The sequence below is a fragment of the Dendropsophus ebraccatus genome, chromosome 9, assembly GCF_027789765.1.
Source record: "Dendropsophus ebraccatus isolate aDenEbr1 chromosome 9, aDenEbr1.pat, whole genome shotgun sequence".
Lineage (NCBI taxonomy): Eukaryota > Metazoa > Chordata > Amphibia > Anura > Hylidae > Dendropsophus > Dendropsophus ebraccatus.
In genome coordinates, this window is record NC_091462.1 from 1,805,931 (window position 1) to 1,825,311 (window position 19,381).

The following is a 19,381-nucleotide window of genomic DNA, read 5'->3' on the forward strand; positions in this document are numbered from 1 at the left end:
ATATATAGCCCCCCGGTAGCTCCCCCAGTAATATATAGCCCCCCTGTTGCTCCCCCAGTAATATATAGCCCCCCCAGTAATATATAGCCCCCCTGTTGCTCCCCCAGTAATATATAGCCCCCCTGTTGCTCCCCCAGTAATATATAGCCCCCCTGTTGCTCCCCCAGTAATATATAGCCCCCCAGTAATATACAGCCCCCCTGTTGCTCCCCCAGTAATATATAGCCCCCCTGTTGCTCCCCCAGTAATATATAGCCCCCCAGTAATATATAGCCCCCCTGTTGCTCCCCCAGTAATATATAGCCCCCCGGTAGCTTCCCCAGTAATATATAGCCCCCCTGTTGCTCCCCCAGTAATATATAGCCCCCCTGTTGCTCCCCCAGTAATATATAGCCCCCCGGTAGCTCCCCCAGTAATATATAGCCCCCCTGTTGCTCCCCCAGTAATATATAGCCCCCCCAGTAATATATAGCCCCCCTGTTGCTCCCCCAGTAATATATAGCCCCCCTGTTGCTCCCCCAGTAATATATAGCCCCCCTGTTGCTTCCCCAGTAGTATAGAGCCCCCTGTGCGCTCTCCCCCTGTAGTATAGAGCCCGCCTGTGCGCTCTCCCCCTGTAGTATACAGCCCCCCTGTGCGCTTTCCCCAGTAGTATATAGCCCACCTGTGCGCTCTCCCCCAGTAGTATATAGCCCCCCGGTGTCCTCTCCCCCTCCCATATAGTCCCCCTGTGCGCTCTCCCCCTGTAGTATATAGCCCCCCTGTTGCTCCCCCAGTAATATATAGCCCCCCTGTTGCTCCCCCAGTAATATATAGCCCCCCTGTTGCTTCCCCAGTAGTATATAGCCCACCTGTGCGCTCTCCCCCTGTAGTATAAAGCCCCCCTGTGCGCTCTCCCCCTGTAGTATATAGCCCCCATGTGCGCTCTCCCCCTGTAGTATAGAGCCCGCCTGTGGCGCTCTCCCCCTGTAGTATATAGCCCCCCTGTGCGCTTTCCCCAGTAGTATATAGCCCCCCTGTGCGCTCCCCCAGTAGTATATAGCCCCCCGGTGTCCTCTCCCCCTCCCATATAGTCCCCCTGTGCGCTCTACCCCTCCCATATAGCCCCCCTGTGAGCTACCCCCATTGAAAATTACAAAAAAAACATATAGGGGAAAAAATGTCAACTGATGAGAGCAACTTGTGACAACTGATGGAAAATTATGATTTTTAATGGAAAAAAGGATAGAAAAACTGGATGACAACTGATGCATTTTTGGCATCAGTTGTGACATCAGTTGTGGTCAGTTTTTGGAAAAAAAACGTAACTGATGCAAACTTATATATGTAAACCCAGCCTTAGACCCTCACAGGAGAGGACAAGTCAGAGACAACCTCAACCCACGCCGTGGACTAGGAGAGTCACAGTGGAGGACAGTATCCTGTGTCACCCTCTAGGACGGTACAGCCGACATTGGTGGGCATTAGGTGGTGTGAAGCCCCAAAAGTCAACACATTGGCACAAGTAATTTCTTCTTCTACCTCATCCTCCAACGTCCCGGCAGAGCACAGTACTACTTGGGTTGAGACTCTAACAACATCCTCCTCGCTGCTACTCTGCTTCTTTGTATCTGTCAGCACACTACTCAGTTCACACGACTGTACCCTCACCTACCTTCCCATCACAGATCGGGTTGCTGTATTGTCAAGTATTCGTCTACAAGTATTATCAAGTGTCTTATCGAATGCTTTCTTAAGAGAAACCTCTACTGTCAAAGCAAAGCTGTATAACCTGCTGCACACAAGTACCTCCCAAGTAAAAACGAGAATTATATATGGTAAAGAGACTTTGTGATTCTTCACCCCACACCGACACAGTGTACACTACAGCCTTGGGACACTTCCCCTGTCTGTGGGTGTCGGTACCGATAGTCTGGGAGGGTCACTACACCACTCCGGCCCACCGTGATGTTCTCCCTGGTAGCAGCCCGGCAGGACACAGACACAGGGGAAAAGGGTACAGCCGGCCTTCTAAAATAAAAGCAGGCGTGCCATCCCACCTGTGTGCCTACCTGGCACTGGCGTCACGACATAACACACTAAGGCCCGGTTGTATCTCGGCCAACCACCACCGGAGTGGCGACACACTTCACCACCTAGCAAGTGACCGTCCGATCCTCTGACAACACCCCGGCGGTATATACACCACCACACGGCCATATCTGTTCTCTCTCCCATATAATTAGAATAAGATTACATTCCCCTCCTGCTCTCTGGTCATCTCACTTTCCTCTCTCTCTTCCGGCCTCTTTGTCTTTTTATAAACTTGTTAAGTGTTTCCTCTATTTGTTATGTTCTCATTTCCAGGACGATGTTTGGATTTCTTTGGCCGATCTCCAGGGAAGATCATGAATTCTGTGAAATGAGGACGATGGGTCGGTGTCATTGCGGGAACTCCCAGGGTGCGACACTGAAGAGGTGAGCGAAAGACATGACATAGCAATACAGAGAGTAACGGAGAACGACCAGCACTTACACAATGGAGGAAGTCAGGGGGATGGGAGAGATTACTGTACATTTACCTAATAGTGATGAGTTCATTGTTTCTTAAAGGCGCAGTAATGTAATTACTATTCTGCTGCTATTAGCAAGAATAAAGAAGAAATCTGAAAAAAAAAAAAAAACAAATAATGAAAAAGTAACAAAATAAAACACAAATAGCAAAAACAAACCAACAAAAGAACACAATAAGAAAGAGAAATCTGTAACTGTGAAGAGTCCATACAGGGACACAGAGAGAAAGGATCAGCCGGGGATCAGTTCAACAAAAAGCCGAAAAACTCAAATGAATCAAATATTTTGTCTTTCTTCTTATGAGAAAAACAAACATCAACAAGAAGAATGATGGTATTATTACATTAGCAAAACGGTATAAACGCTGAGTGACCTCAACCGTGCCAGACACCGCCAAACTACTGCCTACAGATATCACATCATGAATGCAGAATATAACAGCTATAATACTGCTCCTATATACAGGGATATACTACTATAATACTGCTCCTATATACAGGAATATACTACTATAATACTGCTCCTATATACAGGAATATACTACTATAATACTGCCTCCTATATACAGGAATATAACTACTATAATACTGCTCCTATATACAGGAATATACTACTATAATACTGCTCCTATATACAGGGATATAACTACTATAATACTGCTCCTATATACAGGAATATAACTACTATAATACTGCTCCTATATACAGGGATATAACTACTATAATACTGCTCCTATATACAGGAATATACTACTATAATACTGCTCCTATACACAGGGATATAACTACTATAATACTGCTCCTATATACAGGAATATAACTACTATAATACTGCTCCTATATACAGGAATATACTACTATAATACTGCTCCTATATACAGGGATATAACTACTATAATACTGCTCCTATATACAGGAATATAACTACTATAATACTGCTCCTATATACAGGGATATAACTACTATAATACTGCTCCCTATATACAGGAATATACTACTATAATACTGCTCCTATATACAGGGATATAACTACTATAATACTGCCCCCTATATACAGGAATATACTACTATAATACTGCTCCTATATACAGGAATATACTACTATAATACTGCTCCTATATACAGGGATATACTACTATAATACTGCTCCTATATACAGGGATATACTACTATAATACTGCTCCTATATACAGGTATATACTACTATAATACTGCCCCCTATATACAGGGATATAACTACTATAATACTGCTCCTATATACAGGTATATACTACTATAATACTGCCCCTATATACAGGGATATAACTACTATAATACTGCTCCTATATACAGGAATATAACTACTATAATACTGCCCCTATATACAGGAATATAACTACTATAATACTGCCCCTATATACAGGAATATAACTACTATAATACTGCTCCTATATACAGGAATATAACTACTATAATACTGCCCCCTATATACAGGAATATACTACTATAATACTGCTCCTATATACAGGAATATAACTACTATAATACTGCTCCTATATACAGGAATATACTACTATAATACTGCTCCCTACATACAGGAATATACTACTATAATACTGCCCCCTATATACAGGGATATACTACTATAATACTGCTCCTATATACAGGAATATAACTACTATAATACTGCTCCTATATACAGGGATATAACTACTATAATACTGCTCCCTATATACAGGAATATACTACTATAATACTGCTCCTATATACAGGGATATAACTACTATAATACTGCCCCCTATATACAAAAGTATACTACTATAATACTGCTCCTATATACAGGAATATACTACTATAATACTGCTCCTATATACAGGAATATACTACTATAATACTGCTCCTATATACAGGAATATACTACTATAATACTGCTCCTATATACAGGAATATACTACTATAATACTGCCCCTATATACAGGGATATACTACTATAATACTGCTCCTATATACAGGAATATAACTACTATAATACTGCTCCTATATACAGGGATATACTACTATAATACTGCTCCTATATACAGGAATATACTACTATAATACTGCTCCCTATATACAGGGACATAACTACTATAATACTGCTCCTATATATAGGAATATACTACTATAATACTGCTCCTATATACAGGGATATAACTACTATAATACTGCCTCCTATATACAGGAATATAACTACTATAATACTGCTCCTATATACAGGGATATAACTACTATAATACTGCTCCTATATACAGGAATATACTACTATAATACTGCTCCTATATACAGGAATATACCTACTATAATACTGCTCCTATATACAGGAATATAATACTATAATACTGCTCCTATATACAGGAATATAACTACTATAATACTGCTCCTATATACAGGGATATACTACTATAATACTGCTCCTATATACAGGGATATAACTACTATAATACTGCTCCTATATACAGGGATATAACTACTATAATACTGCTCCTATATACAGGAATATACTACTATAATACCGCTCCTATATACAGGAATATACTACTATAATACTGCTCCTATATACAGGGATATACTACTATAATACTGCCCCTATATACAGGAATATACTACTATAATACTGCTCCTATATACAGGAATATAACTACTATAATACTGCTCCCTATATACAGGGATATAACTACTATAATACTGCTCCTATATACAGGGATATAACTACTATAATACTGCTCCTATATACAGGGATATACTACTATAATACTGCCCCTATATACAGAAATATAACTACTATAATACTGCTCCTATACACAGGAATATACTGCTATAATACTGCTCCCTATATACAGGAATATAACTACTATAATACTGCTCCTATATACAGGGATATACTACTATAATACTGCTCCTATATACAGGGATATACTACTATAATACTGCTCCCTATATACAGGGACATAACTACTATAATACTGCTCCTATATATAGGAATATACTACTATAATACTGCTCCTATATATAGGAATATACTACTATAATACTGCTCCTATATACAGGGATATACTACTATAATACTGCTCCTATATACAGGAATATAACTACTATAATACTGCTCCTATATACAGGAATATACTACTATAATACTGCTCCTATATATAGGAATATACTACTATAATACTGCTCCTATATACAGGAATATAACTACTATAATACTGCTCCTATATATAGGAATATACTACTATAATACTGCTCCTATATACAGGAATATAACTACTATAATACTGCCTCCTATATACAGGGATATAACTACTATAATACTGCCCCCTATCTGTGAGGACGTGTGTTGGTAGCTCTCCTGCATAGCTCTGATGCCTGGAGAAAGCCCGGGGCGGGGCCACCCTGGGTGGGGAAGCTCCCCAAGCAAGGCCCAGGCTCCAAGGCCTACACTGGGAGACAACTCCCAGCATTCTAAGGTGGATGGAAATCCCAAAGTTACCAGCAAGAAAAGCAGCAGTGAGAATGTAAGCGGCACAAGTATGGTGAAGGAAGAAAGACAAAAGACAAAACAGCAGCAGGAAGCCCAAGGCCAAGCCAGCAAGGTGAGTGCATGGTGAGACAAGCAGCAGGTGCACAGCCCCCCACTCCTGCACCCAGACAGAAGAGGAGAGACAGACCCTGCAGGAGAACATCAGGCAGCAGGTGATGGTCTCCAGGATGGTGGGTCACGGCAAGACCAGATCTGCAGCAAAGCTGGAACCAGGCAACTGCAAACAGCCTGAGAGACCACAGAGGCCTACACCAGAGGAGAAGGAGCCTGAGAGACTACAGAGGCCTACACCTGAGGAGAAGGAGCCAAAGAGACCACAGAGACCTACACCTGAGGAGAAGGAGCTAAAGAGACCACAGAGACCTACACCAGAGGAGAAGGAGCCAGAGAGACCACAGAGACCTACACCAGAGGAGAAGGAGCCAGAGAGACCACAGAGACCAACACCAGAGGAGAAGGAGCCTGAGAGACCACAGAGACCTACACCAGAGGAGAAAGAGCCAGAGAGACCACAGAGACCTACACCAGAGGAGAAGGAGCCAGAGAGACCACAGAGACCAACACCAGAGGAGAAGGAGCCTGAGAGACCACAGAGACCTACACCAGAGGAGAAAGAGCCAGAGAGACCACAGAGACCTACACCTGAGGAGAAGGAGCCAGAGAGACCACAGAGACCTACACCAGAGGAGAAGGAGCCAGAGAGACCACAGAGACCTACACCTGAGGAGAAGGAGCCAAAGAGACCACAGAGACCTACACCAGAGGAGAAAGAGCCTGAGAGACCACAGAGACCTACACCTGAGGAGAAGCCAGAGAGACCACAGAGGCCTACACCAGAGGAGAAGGAGCCTGAGAGACCACAGAGGCCTACACCAGAGGAGAAGCCAGAGAGACCACAGAGGCCTACACCAGAGGAGAAGGAGCCAGAGAGACCACAGAGACCTACACCAGAGGAGGAGCCTGAGAGACCACAGAGGCCTACACCAGAGGAGAAGGAGCCAGAGAGACCACAGAGACCTACACCAGAGGAGGAGCCTGAGAGACTACAGAGGCCTACACCTGAGGAGAAGCCAGAGAGACCAGCAGCACCAGCAGAGAAGGAGCCAGAGAGAGCACCTGAGCTGCAGATGGCGGAGGAGATCCCAGGTCTGGTAAGGAGGATGGGGGAGCTAAAACACCATAAGCAAATGCTGCAAATGCAGATTGACTGTATATACAACCTAAAAACTGTCCACCCTGAGAGTAATACCCTGTATGATGCTAAGCTGCACTCCCTGAGCATTGAGCTGGCTGAGGTGGTGAGGGAGATGGACTGTGTCCTGGAGAGGATGGGGCCTCTGGCTGAGACTTACCACAACCAGGAACGCTTTGCTGCCCAAGCTCAGACTGTATCATCCCAGTCCAGACCCTCAGACGCTGCGTCTATGTCCCAGCGAGGGCCACGTGTCATCCTGCAGGCCCCAAGCTTTGTGTTCCAGGAGGGGAAACATCAGCAGGGACAACAGCCAAAAACATCTCCGGCTGTCCCTGAGCAACAAACTATCCCTCAGACTGCACATGTACTACAAGTCCCAGCCAACACTGCACAGCAGCAGGACAGGGGAGAGTCATCTGTGTGTGAGACTGTGGACAGTAATGGTGATCATGCTGTGTCTGACCTTCAGACAGCAGCACGTGGACTACAAGTCCCAGGAGAAGAATCATCGGCACCACAAGTCCCAGCCAACACTGCACAGCAGCAGGACAGTGGACAATTATCTCGGTGTCAGACTGTGGACAGTAGTGGTGGTCATGGTGTAGCTGAGGGGTCAGGGGTTGGAGGGGATACGCAGTCTGTGTGGGAGATGGAACCATCTGATGATGCCATGGTAGATGGGGTGGTGGAGATAGAAAATAATGTTGCATGTGATTTCCCCCCATTACCCCCACAGGTTGAGGCTGCCCCTTCTAGTACAGATCCTCACCCTAAACCCCCTGAGAGTGCCCCTCGTCGGGAACCTCCCAGAAACGCCTGGAGTCGGGGTGCCCCATCATTCACCCCCAGTGCCCATTATACCGGCCAGGCGTTTAAGAGGAGGAACGTGGTGAGGTTCAAACATAAGGGCAACAAGGAAGACCTCCCTGCCAGGAGACTGGTGATCCGGGAGCTCCTGTGCCACCAGATGGAAGACCTCCCTGCCAGGAGACTAGTCATCCGGGAGCTCCTGTGCCACCAGATGGGAGACCTCCCTGCCAGGAGACTAGTCATCCGGGAGCTCCTGTGCCACCAGATGGGGTTCTCGCCAGCCGACATCCTGGCTGTAATAAACCTTCCAGACAGACAGGGCTATGACGTTAGCTTTAAGCTCATGTCCAGTCTGGATCGGTTTTGGGCGCAGTTTCCCAGGTTTAGGGACACCGAGGGCTGGAGTCATTTCATCCTCATTCCCATTTCTAAGCCCGATACGGCCACGGTAAATATCATCTTCTGGAATGAGTCTGTTCCCCCCCAGGATATAGTGGTATGGCTCAGGAGACACTGTGACCTCATGTCTGACCTCACCAAAGCCCGTGATGATGATGGGATCTGGACTGGAGGGTGGCGGGCACTAGTGAAACTACGGCAGCATAATAACATCACGCTGCATCTCCCCAATTCCTTCTTCATTGGGAGAGAGAAGGGGGTCTGTTTCTATCCGGGGCAGCCCAGGAAATGCTTTAAGTGTGGTAAACTGGGTCATGTGGCGAGTGTGTGCACGGTGCTGAGGTGCAACCTGTGTGGGGAGGTCGGCCATGTCAGTTCCATCTGCAAAAACATCCGCTGTAACCTATGTGGTAGGATCGGCCACCCGCATAGGGAATGCCCAGATGCCTGGCACAACATATGTGGAGATCTCCCTGACCAGGACTTGCTGGCAGCCACAGACGTCTTAGAGGAGGAGGCTCTAATATCAGGGACAGTACTGACCAGACAGGAGGTCCAGCGGGGGTCAGATAATGTAACACCAGATAATGTAACACCAGGTCCATCATCAGAGGGGGTGCAGGGACACACAGAGGGGGTACAGAGATGCACAGAGGGGGTGCAAGGACACACACAGGCCACCTCAGACCAGCAGCAGCCACAGACGGTCTCCTCTATGTCACCATCTGTATCTGAGGAAATAAAGTGCAATAAAAGGAAGAAAAAAGACCCGTCCTCCCGCAAACCTGAGGAGAGTCCTAGCGCTGGCCAGAGGGCCAAGAAACAGGTCACTAGCGGTGATGGAATCATGGTCTTATCTAATAGATATGATGTCCTCTCAGAATCAGATGGTGACTACGAGAAGGAGCTAGGAAGGATTGACAAAGAGAGTGAAGAGGACACAGGGCTCCCCCGCACAAAAAAGAAAACCCCCACTATAGAGACTCCGACACAGTCAGATATGGGGGGTAGAGACAGCGACTCTGACATGTGATGATGGCAGTCACTTATATGGTCTTCTATTGTCTTCTCATGGCTGGGTTCACATTAAACATCATCTCCAGTAATGCCAACAGTATAAAAGTAAGAAGGACGAGACATGCAGTATACGACCATCTGAGACACCTGAATGCTGATGTCATCTTCTTACAAGAGACACGTCTAACGTCATCTGTACTGTTGTCTGAGACCCAGAGAGATTGGACGTCTGGTCCGTCCTTTTGGTCGCTGGCTGTAGAGCCTTATGCTGGAGTAGCCATATTGTTTACTACAACTGACGTGACTGTGCATAGGATGACTGAGGTTGTTATGGGGAGGTGTCTGGTCCTTGAGGTCACTGTCCACGGCAGACGGCTCAGGCTTATTAACATCTATGGCCCACAGACAGTGACTGAAAGGATCCATGTCCTTAATGAGGTGAAGCCATACCTCTTTACCTCTATGACCGTTGTATTAGCTGGAGACTTTAACGTTGCCCGGTCATCAGGTGACAGGTCCTCCGGCAGAGCTGTGGTCAGGGACTCTACAGTCCTTAATAACATCATTTTGCAGGCTGGTCTGAGTGATGTGTTTGCACAGGGTGGGAGGAGGCCAAAATTCACATACTGCTGTGGTGATAGGAGGAGTAGAATAGATCTGGCGTTTGTGAATCCCACAGAAACTGTTAGCGGGATGAGTGAGAAAGCCGTCCCATACTCCGACCACCTGGCCTTGTGTTTCTGTCTGGGAGTCGCTAAACGTCCAGATCTTGGTAGGGGATTATGGAAACTTAATTCCAGCCTCCTGGATGACGTTTATGTCCAGCGTTATGTTCACTCCCTCTTCCAGAACCAACTTGAGAGAGTGGACTTCTATGACAACATGGCTGACTGGTGGGAGGATGTCAAGGAGGAGATCCGCTCCCTCTTGAGGAAACTGTCTATTAGGAGAGGGAAGAGTAAGTATGGCCAGTATCTAAGACTGCGCAAAGAATTGGAGTCACTCTATTCGGTGGGTGGGGGTGACCAACAAAGGATTGACCGGCTGAAATCCGAGATGAGCCAGTATCAGTATAGTAGGTATACCTCCCTGGTGGTTGAACGGAATTATGGGTCCTTAGGGTCTCCTGATCCCTTTGAGAATTGCCGGGAGCGTGTGGCAAAGAAAATAATCTCTGGTCTCACTGACCCCCAGGGTGTTTTGCAGGAATCTCGGGAGGGTATCCTGGGGGTCGTGAGATCGTACTATACTGACTTGTTTCAGATGAAGGCTTTGGATAAGGAAAAGGTGACCCAATTCTTGGAGGCAACTCCAGTGCCTGATACTAATAATTTGGACTTTTCTCCTTTGACAGCAGAATTATCGGTGGAGGAGGTCAAAGAGGCCATTGATAAGTTACATCTGAAGAAGGCACCAGGTCCAGATGGTATCACAGCTGAATTCTATAAGAAATTTAGAGACCTCTTGGCTCCAATCCTTGTGGATGTATATAGGAATTGTCTAGAAAATCACCTGATGCCTCCATCCATGAGGGTCTCATCGTTGATTCTGCTGTCTAAAGGTAAAGACCCTAGCGACATCAAGAACTGGAGGCCAATTGCCCTCTTGAATGTCGATAGGAAGATTCTGGCAAAAATTCTGTTCTCTAGATTAGTTTGTTTGTCCCCGGCACTGTTGGCAGGCTGTCAGTATGGCACAGTAAAAGGGCGGAACATCTCTGGAGCGGTGCTCTCCATCAGGGAGATGTTTGAGAGATGTAAGGCCCTTGGGTGTGGGAGATATGTTGTAGGTCTTGACCAGGCTAAAGCCTTTGACAGAGTAGATCATGTTTATCTATGGGCCACTTTATCAAAGTACGGTATTCCGGGACAATTCATAGATTGGCTAAAAACTTTGTACTGTGAGGCTGAGAGCTTTCCTCTGATCAATGGTTGGCAGGGTGGCACATTCAGGGTAGAGGCAGGGGTGCGACAAGGTTGTCCCCTGAGTCCGCTGCTGTATGTGTTTGCTATCGATCCGTTCCTGAGGTCACTGCAGCGGTGTGGTTTTCAGGGGGTACCGGTCCCCCATTGCTTGCCCCTGGATGTTGTTGCCTACGCGGATGATGTGACTGTAGTGATATCTGAGCCTCGTGAGGTGGAGATGTTGTCTGCAGCCATCAGAAGCTACTCGGAGGCCTCAGGGTCTCTGGTCAACCTTGAGAAGAGTCAAGCTTCCTGGACATTGAGTAGAGACCCAGATTTTGATCTGCCACAGTTTGCCAAGGCCTCCACCCATATTAAGATCCTTGGGGTTAAAGTGTCACTGTCGTGAATTTTTTTTTTCCAGAAATCAATAGTCCAGGCGATTTTAAGAAACTTTGTAATTGGGTTTATTATCCGAAAAATGCATTTTTATCATGAAAAAGCAGTTTGAAGCTCTCCCCCCTGTCTTCATTGTTCTCCTATGGAGAGAGCTAAAGAAAAGACCAAAACAGGACAACAAAGAGTTAATCTACAAATCCCTCAAGGGATATCTCCTGTGACAGTCACCAGTGACCTGTCTGAGCTCAGATTACAGCTGTCACCCAGCTCCGTGCCTGTAATCCTCTGTTATCTGCTTTCTGCTGCCGGCTAACTCCCTCCTTCCTCCTCCCCCCTCCCCTCTCCATAGAGCAGACAGGGGACGTCTCCTGCAACAAGTCACAATTTTCAGATTTTTTGGAGTGGATGAAAAAGAGGAAGGAGGGGGGGGACCTGGGAAAAGGCTTTTTACATGCAGATAATGGCAGATTTGGCTAATAAACCCAATTACAAAGTTTCTTAAAATCGCCTGGACTATTGATTTCTGCAAAAAAAAAAAAATACGACAGTGACTCTTTAAATTCGGGAGGGATGACAATTCCAGGCTAAATTGGGAGGAAAAGTTGGAAGCCGGAAATGTAAAGGTTCAGCGGTGGAAGAACTGGAGGCTGACCTATAGAGAGCGGATCTCAATGTTGAAGACTTACCTGGTCCCCGTCTTCTTGTACGTCTCTGTCGTCTTTCCTTTGCCAGAATCTTTCTCGGCTAGGCTCTTTAGCCTGTTCTTTCAGCTCTTATGGGGGAAAAGGTTGAACCCAGTAAAAAGAGGGATAACTTACCTGCAGAGGAGAGAGGGTGGGCTAGATATGTTAAATCCAAGGGCGTTCTTTGACTCCATGTTTCTTAAAGTAAATTTTGGTTGCCTGGACTCAAATAACAGTCCTCTGTGGGTGAATAGTATCAGGGATTGGATATTGCCTTTTGCAGAACCTTGGATGCGAGGCGGCAGTCTCAAGAGGGGAAGATCGACTCCTGGACACCTTCCCCAGTATCTGGAGTACGGTATACGATGTCTCAAGAAATGGGTTATAGATAAATCTTTCATTGAGAGTAAAACCAGGAGAGATCTATACTCCAGAGTGTGTAGGACTTTCTACAGTGTACAGCCTGCACTTAGAGACTGTCCAACCACAACCCTGCAGGACAGTCTGAGGCTTCTCAATGGTCCGCGGCTCCCCCCTAAGTTCTGGGATATCTCCTGGCTTTCATTGCAGGGGAAGCTCTTTGTTAGGGGAAACCTGAAATTCCTCAGTGTGTCAGATCGCATGTGTCCCTTGGGTTGTCAGCAGGAGGAGACTATGGATCACTTCATCTCAGAGTGCTGGGGTGGACGGAAAATCTGGTGTGACATATCAGCCAAGCTACAGATCCCCACATTACAGTCCCTGAAATACCCAGAAATCATCTATGGGGTCACATCTAATGGGAATAATATCAACCGGGGGACCCTGTATCTGATCATCTCTGTGACCAAGTACTACCACTGGCACACAAGAACACGAGTCTCCATACATAGTGAGCCATTCAATCACAGCAAAGCCATATCCCTCATCATGTCAGAGCTCAGGTGGATCCGGGCACTAGAGGTCAGGAAAAAAGGGGAGAACATCAGATTATGGAGGAACGTCCATCTGGACTAATGTATTGTATTGTATATTGTATATTGTCATGGAGGCTATTATTTATTTATTTACTTCTTTTTATTTCCTTTAGTTAAAATGGATTTAAGTTACAATTAGTATAATTTTATTTTATTATGCACAAGTATAAGTTATACTGTATGATTATTTATTTTTTCTGATGGAAAAGTATTTTTGTATTTATGTTTGTTTTATATCAATAAAAATTGCCTCCTATATACAGGAATATAACTACTATAATACTGCTCCTATATACAGGAATATAACTACTATAATACTGCCTCCTATATACAGGAATATAACTACTATAATACTGCTCCTATATACAGGAATATAACTACTATAATACTGCTCCTATATACAGGAATATAACTACTATAATACTGCCTCCTATATACAGGAATATACTACTATAATACTGCCTCCTATATACAGGGATATAACTACTATAATACTGCTCCTATATACAGGGATATAACTACTATAACACTGCTCCCTATATACAGGGATATAACTACTATAACACTGCTCCCTATATACAGGGATATAACTACTATAACACTGCTCCCTATATACAGGGATATAACTACTATAATACTGCTCCTATATACAGGGATATAACTACTATAATACTGCTCCCTATATACAGGAATATAACTACTATAATACTGCTCCCTATATACAGAAATATAACTACTATAATACTGCCCCCTATATACAGGAATATAACTACTATAATACTGCTCCTATATACAGGGATATAACTACTATAATACTGCTCCCTATATACAAGAATATAACTACTATAATACTGCTCCTATATACAGGAATATAACTACTATAATACTGCTCCTATATACAGGGATATAACTACTATAATACTGCTCCCTATATACAGGAATATAACTACTATAATACTGCCCCCTATATACAGGAATATAACTACTATAATACTGCTCCTATATACAGGGATATAACTACTATAATACTGCTCCTATATACAGGGATATAACTACTATAATACTGCTCCCTATATACAGGAATATACCTACTATAATACTGCTCCTATATACAGTGATATAACTACTATAATACTGCTCCTATATACAGGAATATACTACTATAATACTGCTCCTATATACAGGAATATAACTACTATAATACTGCCCCCTATATACAGGGATATACTACTATAATACTGCTCCTATATACAGGAATATACTACTATAATAATGCTCCTATATACAGGAATATAACTACTATAATACTGCTCCTATATACAGGAATATAACTACTATAATACTGCTCCTATATACAGGGATATAACTACTATAATACTGCTCCTATATACAGGAATATACTACTATAATACTGCTCCTATATACAGGAATATAACTACTATAATACTGCTCCTATATACAGGGATATAACTACTATAATACTGCTCCTATATACAGGAATATACTACTATAATACTGCTCCTATATACAGGAATATAACTACTATAATACTGCTCCCTATATACAGGGATATAACTACTATAATACTGCTCCTATATACAGGAATATAACTACTATAATACTGCTCCTATATACAGGGATATAACTACTATAATACTGCTCCTATATACAGGAATATAACTACTATAATACTGCTCCTATATACAGGAATATAACTACTATAATACTGCTCCTATATACAGGAATATAACTACTATAATACTGCTCCTATATACAGGGATATAACTACTATAATACTGCCCCCTATATACAGGGATATAACTACTATAATACTGCTCCTATATACAGGGATATAACTACTATAATACTGCTCCTATATACAGGAATATCGTCTGTATATCTCGGTCGGAGCTGGTCATAGTCTCCCGTCCTGACATGTGGTGGGTTATTAGTCGGGTTGTCGTTCCTCATCTCTTCCGGACGTTCACCGTTGCTTTATATGGCGTAGAATCTCTTGGAATTTTCTCCGATAATCTGGGATGAGCGGCCGTGGGAAGAAGCTATTTATAGCGATAACTAATGAAGCTTTCATCTCTCTGTAAATCCGCTCTGGTGACGTATATTGGGGTGCGGGACCCCCAGAGAGATCACAGCGCCGTCTCTGATCACTGTCCCTGGATCTGCACATTTTGTTAAGTTGAGACACATGATCCCTACCGGTATATAGACGCTGGTATATAGACATCTGGCCGGTATATAGATGCTGGTATATAGACATCTGGCTGGTATATAGACGCCGGTATATAGACATCTGGCCAGTATATAGATGCTGGTATATACACATCTGGCCGGTATATAGACATCTGGCCGGTATATAGACATCTGGCCGGTATATAGACATCTGGCCAGTATATAGACACTGGTATATACACATCTGGCCGGTATATAGACGCCGGTATATACACATCTGGCCGGTATATAGACGCCGGTATATACACATCTGGCCGGTATATAGACGCCGGTATATAGACGCTGGTATATAGACATCTGGCCGGTATATAGACGCCGGTATATACACATCTGGCCGGTATATAGACGCCGGTATATACACATCTGGCCGGTATATAGACGCCGGTATATACACATCTGGCCGGTATATATGTAGTGGCCCAGAACAGAAGATTTTTCCCTAATTATAAGTCTGTATCTGTATTTATTTCTATTCTGACTGTATCTGTTCTGAAAGGAATAACGGCCACTACAAATTGTTAGTGTTATGTCACCCCCCAGTGTTCAAGTTTGGTATTACTCATTTCTCATACATATTGATTTATTTGTTGGTTAGTAGTGTGATGATGCAACTTGCCTGATGTCATGTGACCTCCCCAGCTGCCATAGTAACCATAACAGCTGTTGAGCTCTGGCTGGGATCAGTTGGTCACGCCCCTTTTTCTAGAGACTTCCCTCTACCTTCAAGGGGGAAGGACGTTGTGTCTCCTCAAGAGAAGTCGCCACAACCCTGCGGTATCCTCTCTATTGCTGGTCTGAAGTATTCCTGTCTAGTCCACATCGTCCTGACTCTTCAATTATCACATTTATCTACGATTTGGACGTCGTTTCCAGTCAGTCGCTTCATCATTGAAGTATCCTATTCAGCCTGTTTACCCAGCATTATACTCCCGAGACTACTACGCCCATCATTCAGTTGTCCCTCACTCAAAGTAACGCTACTACACCACGGCCTATTGCAGCAGCATCTACCACCATCAGGTATATTTAGGTTCAATCCTGGTTGTGTCCGGAGAGACTGTTGCTATTGGTAACCACCGAGTTAATAAACGTACAACTACCGTTGTTTCTGGTCCCTGGCATTGGTTTGATTATTGGTGCCGTGACTAAGGACAACGAAGAATCGTGTGGTGTGGCGGGTGGCGCTTGGAGAGATGCCGTCAGTCAGTCAGCGCCCCTCGTACCATAACCGTAACCGAATACCTGGTCATTGACTAACTGGGCTAAATCTACTATTACCTCACCACATATAGACGCCGGTATATAGACACCTGGCCGGTATATAGACACCTGGCCGGTATATAGACACCGATATATAGACGCCTGGCCGGTATATAGACACCGATATATAGACGCCTGGCCGGTATATAGACGCCGGTATATACACATCTGGCCGGTATATAGACCCCGGTATATAGACGCCTGGCCGGTATATAGACACCGATATATAGACGCCTGGCCGGTATATAGACACCGGTATATAGACACCTGGCCGGTATATAGACACCGGTATATAGACACCTGGCCGGTATATAGACACCGATATATAGACATCTGGCCGGTATATAGACACCGGTATATAGACACCGATATATAGACGCCTGGCCGGTATATAGACACCGGTATATAGACACCTGGCCGGTATATAGACACCGATATATAGACATCTGGCCGGTATATAGACGCCGGTATATACACATCTGGCCGGTATATAGACACCGGTATATACACATCTGGCCGGTATATACACATCTGGCCGGTATATAGACGCTGGTATATAGACATCTGGCCGGTATATAGATGCTGGTATATAGACATCTGACCGGTATATAGACGCCTGGCCGGTATATAGATGCCGGTATATAGACATCTGACCGGTATATAGACACCGGTATATAGACATCTGGCCGGTATATAGACACCGGTATATACACATCTGGCCGGTATATACACATCTGGCCGGTATATAGACGCTGGTATATAGACATCTGGCCGGTATATAGATGCTGGTATATAGACATCTGACCGGTATATAGACGCCTGGCCGGTATATAGATGCCGGTATATAGACATCTGACCGGTATATAGACACCGGTATATAGACACCTGGCCGGTATATAGACACCGATATATAGACGCCTGGCCGGTATATAGACACCGGTATATACACATCTGGCTGGTATATAGACGCCGGTATATAGACGCCTGGCCGGTATATAGACACCGGTATATACACATCTGGCCGGTATATAGACGCCGGTATATAGACACCTGGCCGATATATAGACACCGGTATATACACATCTGGCCGGTATATACACATCTGGCCGGTATATACACATCTGGCCGGTATATAGACGCTGGTATATAGACATCTGGCCGGTATATAGACGCCGGTATATACACATCTGGCCGGTATATACACATCTGGCCGGTATATAGACACTGGTATATACACATCTGGCCGGTATATAGACGCCGGTATATACACATCTGGCCGGTATATAGACGCCGGTATATAGACATCTGGCCGGTATATAGACGCCGGTATATAGACGCCTGGCCGGTATATAGACACCTGGCCGGTATATAGACGCCGGTATATAGACATCTGGCCGGTATATAGACGCCGGTATATAGACACCTGGCCGGTATATAGACGCCGGTATATAGACACCTGGCCGGTATATACACATCTGACCGGTATATAGACGCCTGGCCGGTATATAGACGCCGGTATATAGACATCTGGCCGGTATATAGACGCCGGTATATAGACATCTGGCCGGTATATAGACGCCGGTATATAGACATCTGGCCGGTATATAGACGCCGGTATATAGACATCTGGCCGGTATATAGACGCCGGTATATAGACATCTGGCCGGTATATAGACATCTGGCCGGTATATAGACATCTGGCCGGTATATAGACATCTGGCCGGTATATAGACGCTGGTATATAGACGCCTGGCCGGTATATAGACGCTGGTATATAGACACCTGGCCGGTATATAGACGCAGGAGATCAGATCAGCGTTCAGCAGATTTTATTTGGTATCAGAGGCGGCAGGTTTGTTCGCAGCTGCAGTGCTGGCACATTGTGCAGTGTATGAGGTCGCGCAGGGTCGGCTCACTCCTGGGAATAGTGAGCGGTCTCAGACACCGGGCGGCCGTTACTCGTCTCTATCGTCTTCACCAGAATCGCTCTCTTTGGCTTCGAGGAAGAAGTTTTCCCATCAACATTTAGGAGACCGGCTGCAGAAATAAGGGAGCAAAGCAGTATCACACACGAGGCTTAGATACAGAGGGAGCGAAGCAGTATCACACACGAGGCTTAGATACAGAGGGAGCGAAGCAGTATCACACACGAGGCTTAGATACAGAGGGAGCGAAGCAGTATCACACACGAGGCTTAGATACAGAGGGAGCGAAGCAGTATCACACACGAGGCTTAGATACAGAGGGAGCGAAGCAGTATCACACACGAGGCTTAGATACAGAGGGAGCGAAGCAGTATCACACACGAGGCTTAGATACAGAGGGAGCGAAGCAGTATCACACACGAGGCTTAGATACAGAGGGAGCGAAGCAGTATCACACACGAGGCTTAGATACAGA

The 19,381-nt window shown here is 44.8% G+C and overlaps 1 protein-coding gene across 3 annotated transcripts in view; it reads right to left on the bottom strand.

Annotated features, from left to right (window-relative positions):
• Positions 1 to 18,793: 18,793 nt before the first annotated feature.
• LOC138800550 (intermediate filament protein ON3-like) overlaps positions 18,794 to 19,381 on the bottom strand; it is a 145,280-nt gene continuing 144,692 nt past the window's right edge. For 2 of the 3 annotated variants that reach the window (XM_069982306.1, XM_069982308.1), the window contains exon 9: positions 18,794 to 19,018. In XM_069982306.1, coding sequence (XP_069838407.1) covers positions 18,894 to 19,018 — 125 coding nt within the window. In that variant the 3' untranslated portion in view covers positions 18,794 to 18,893. The remainder of the gene's footprint in view (positions 19,019 to 19,381) is intronic. The other variant, XM_069982307.1, reaches the window with a different exon arrangement.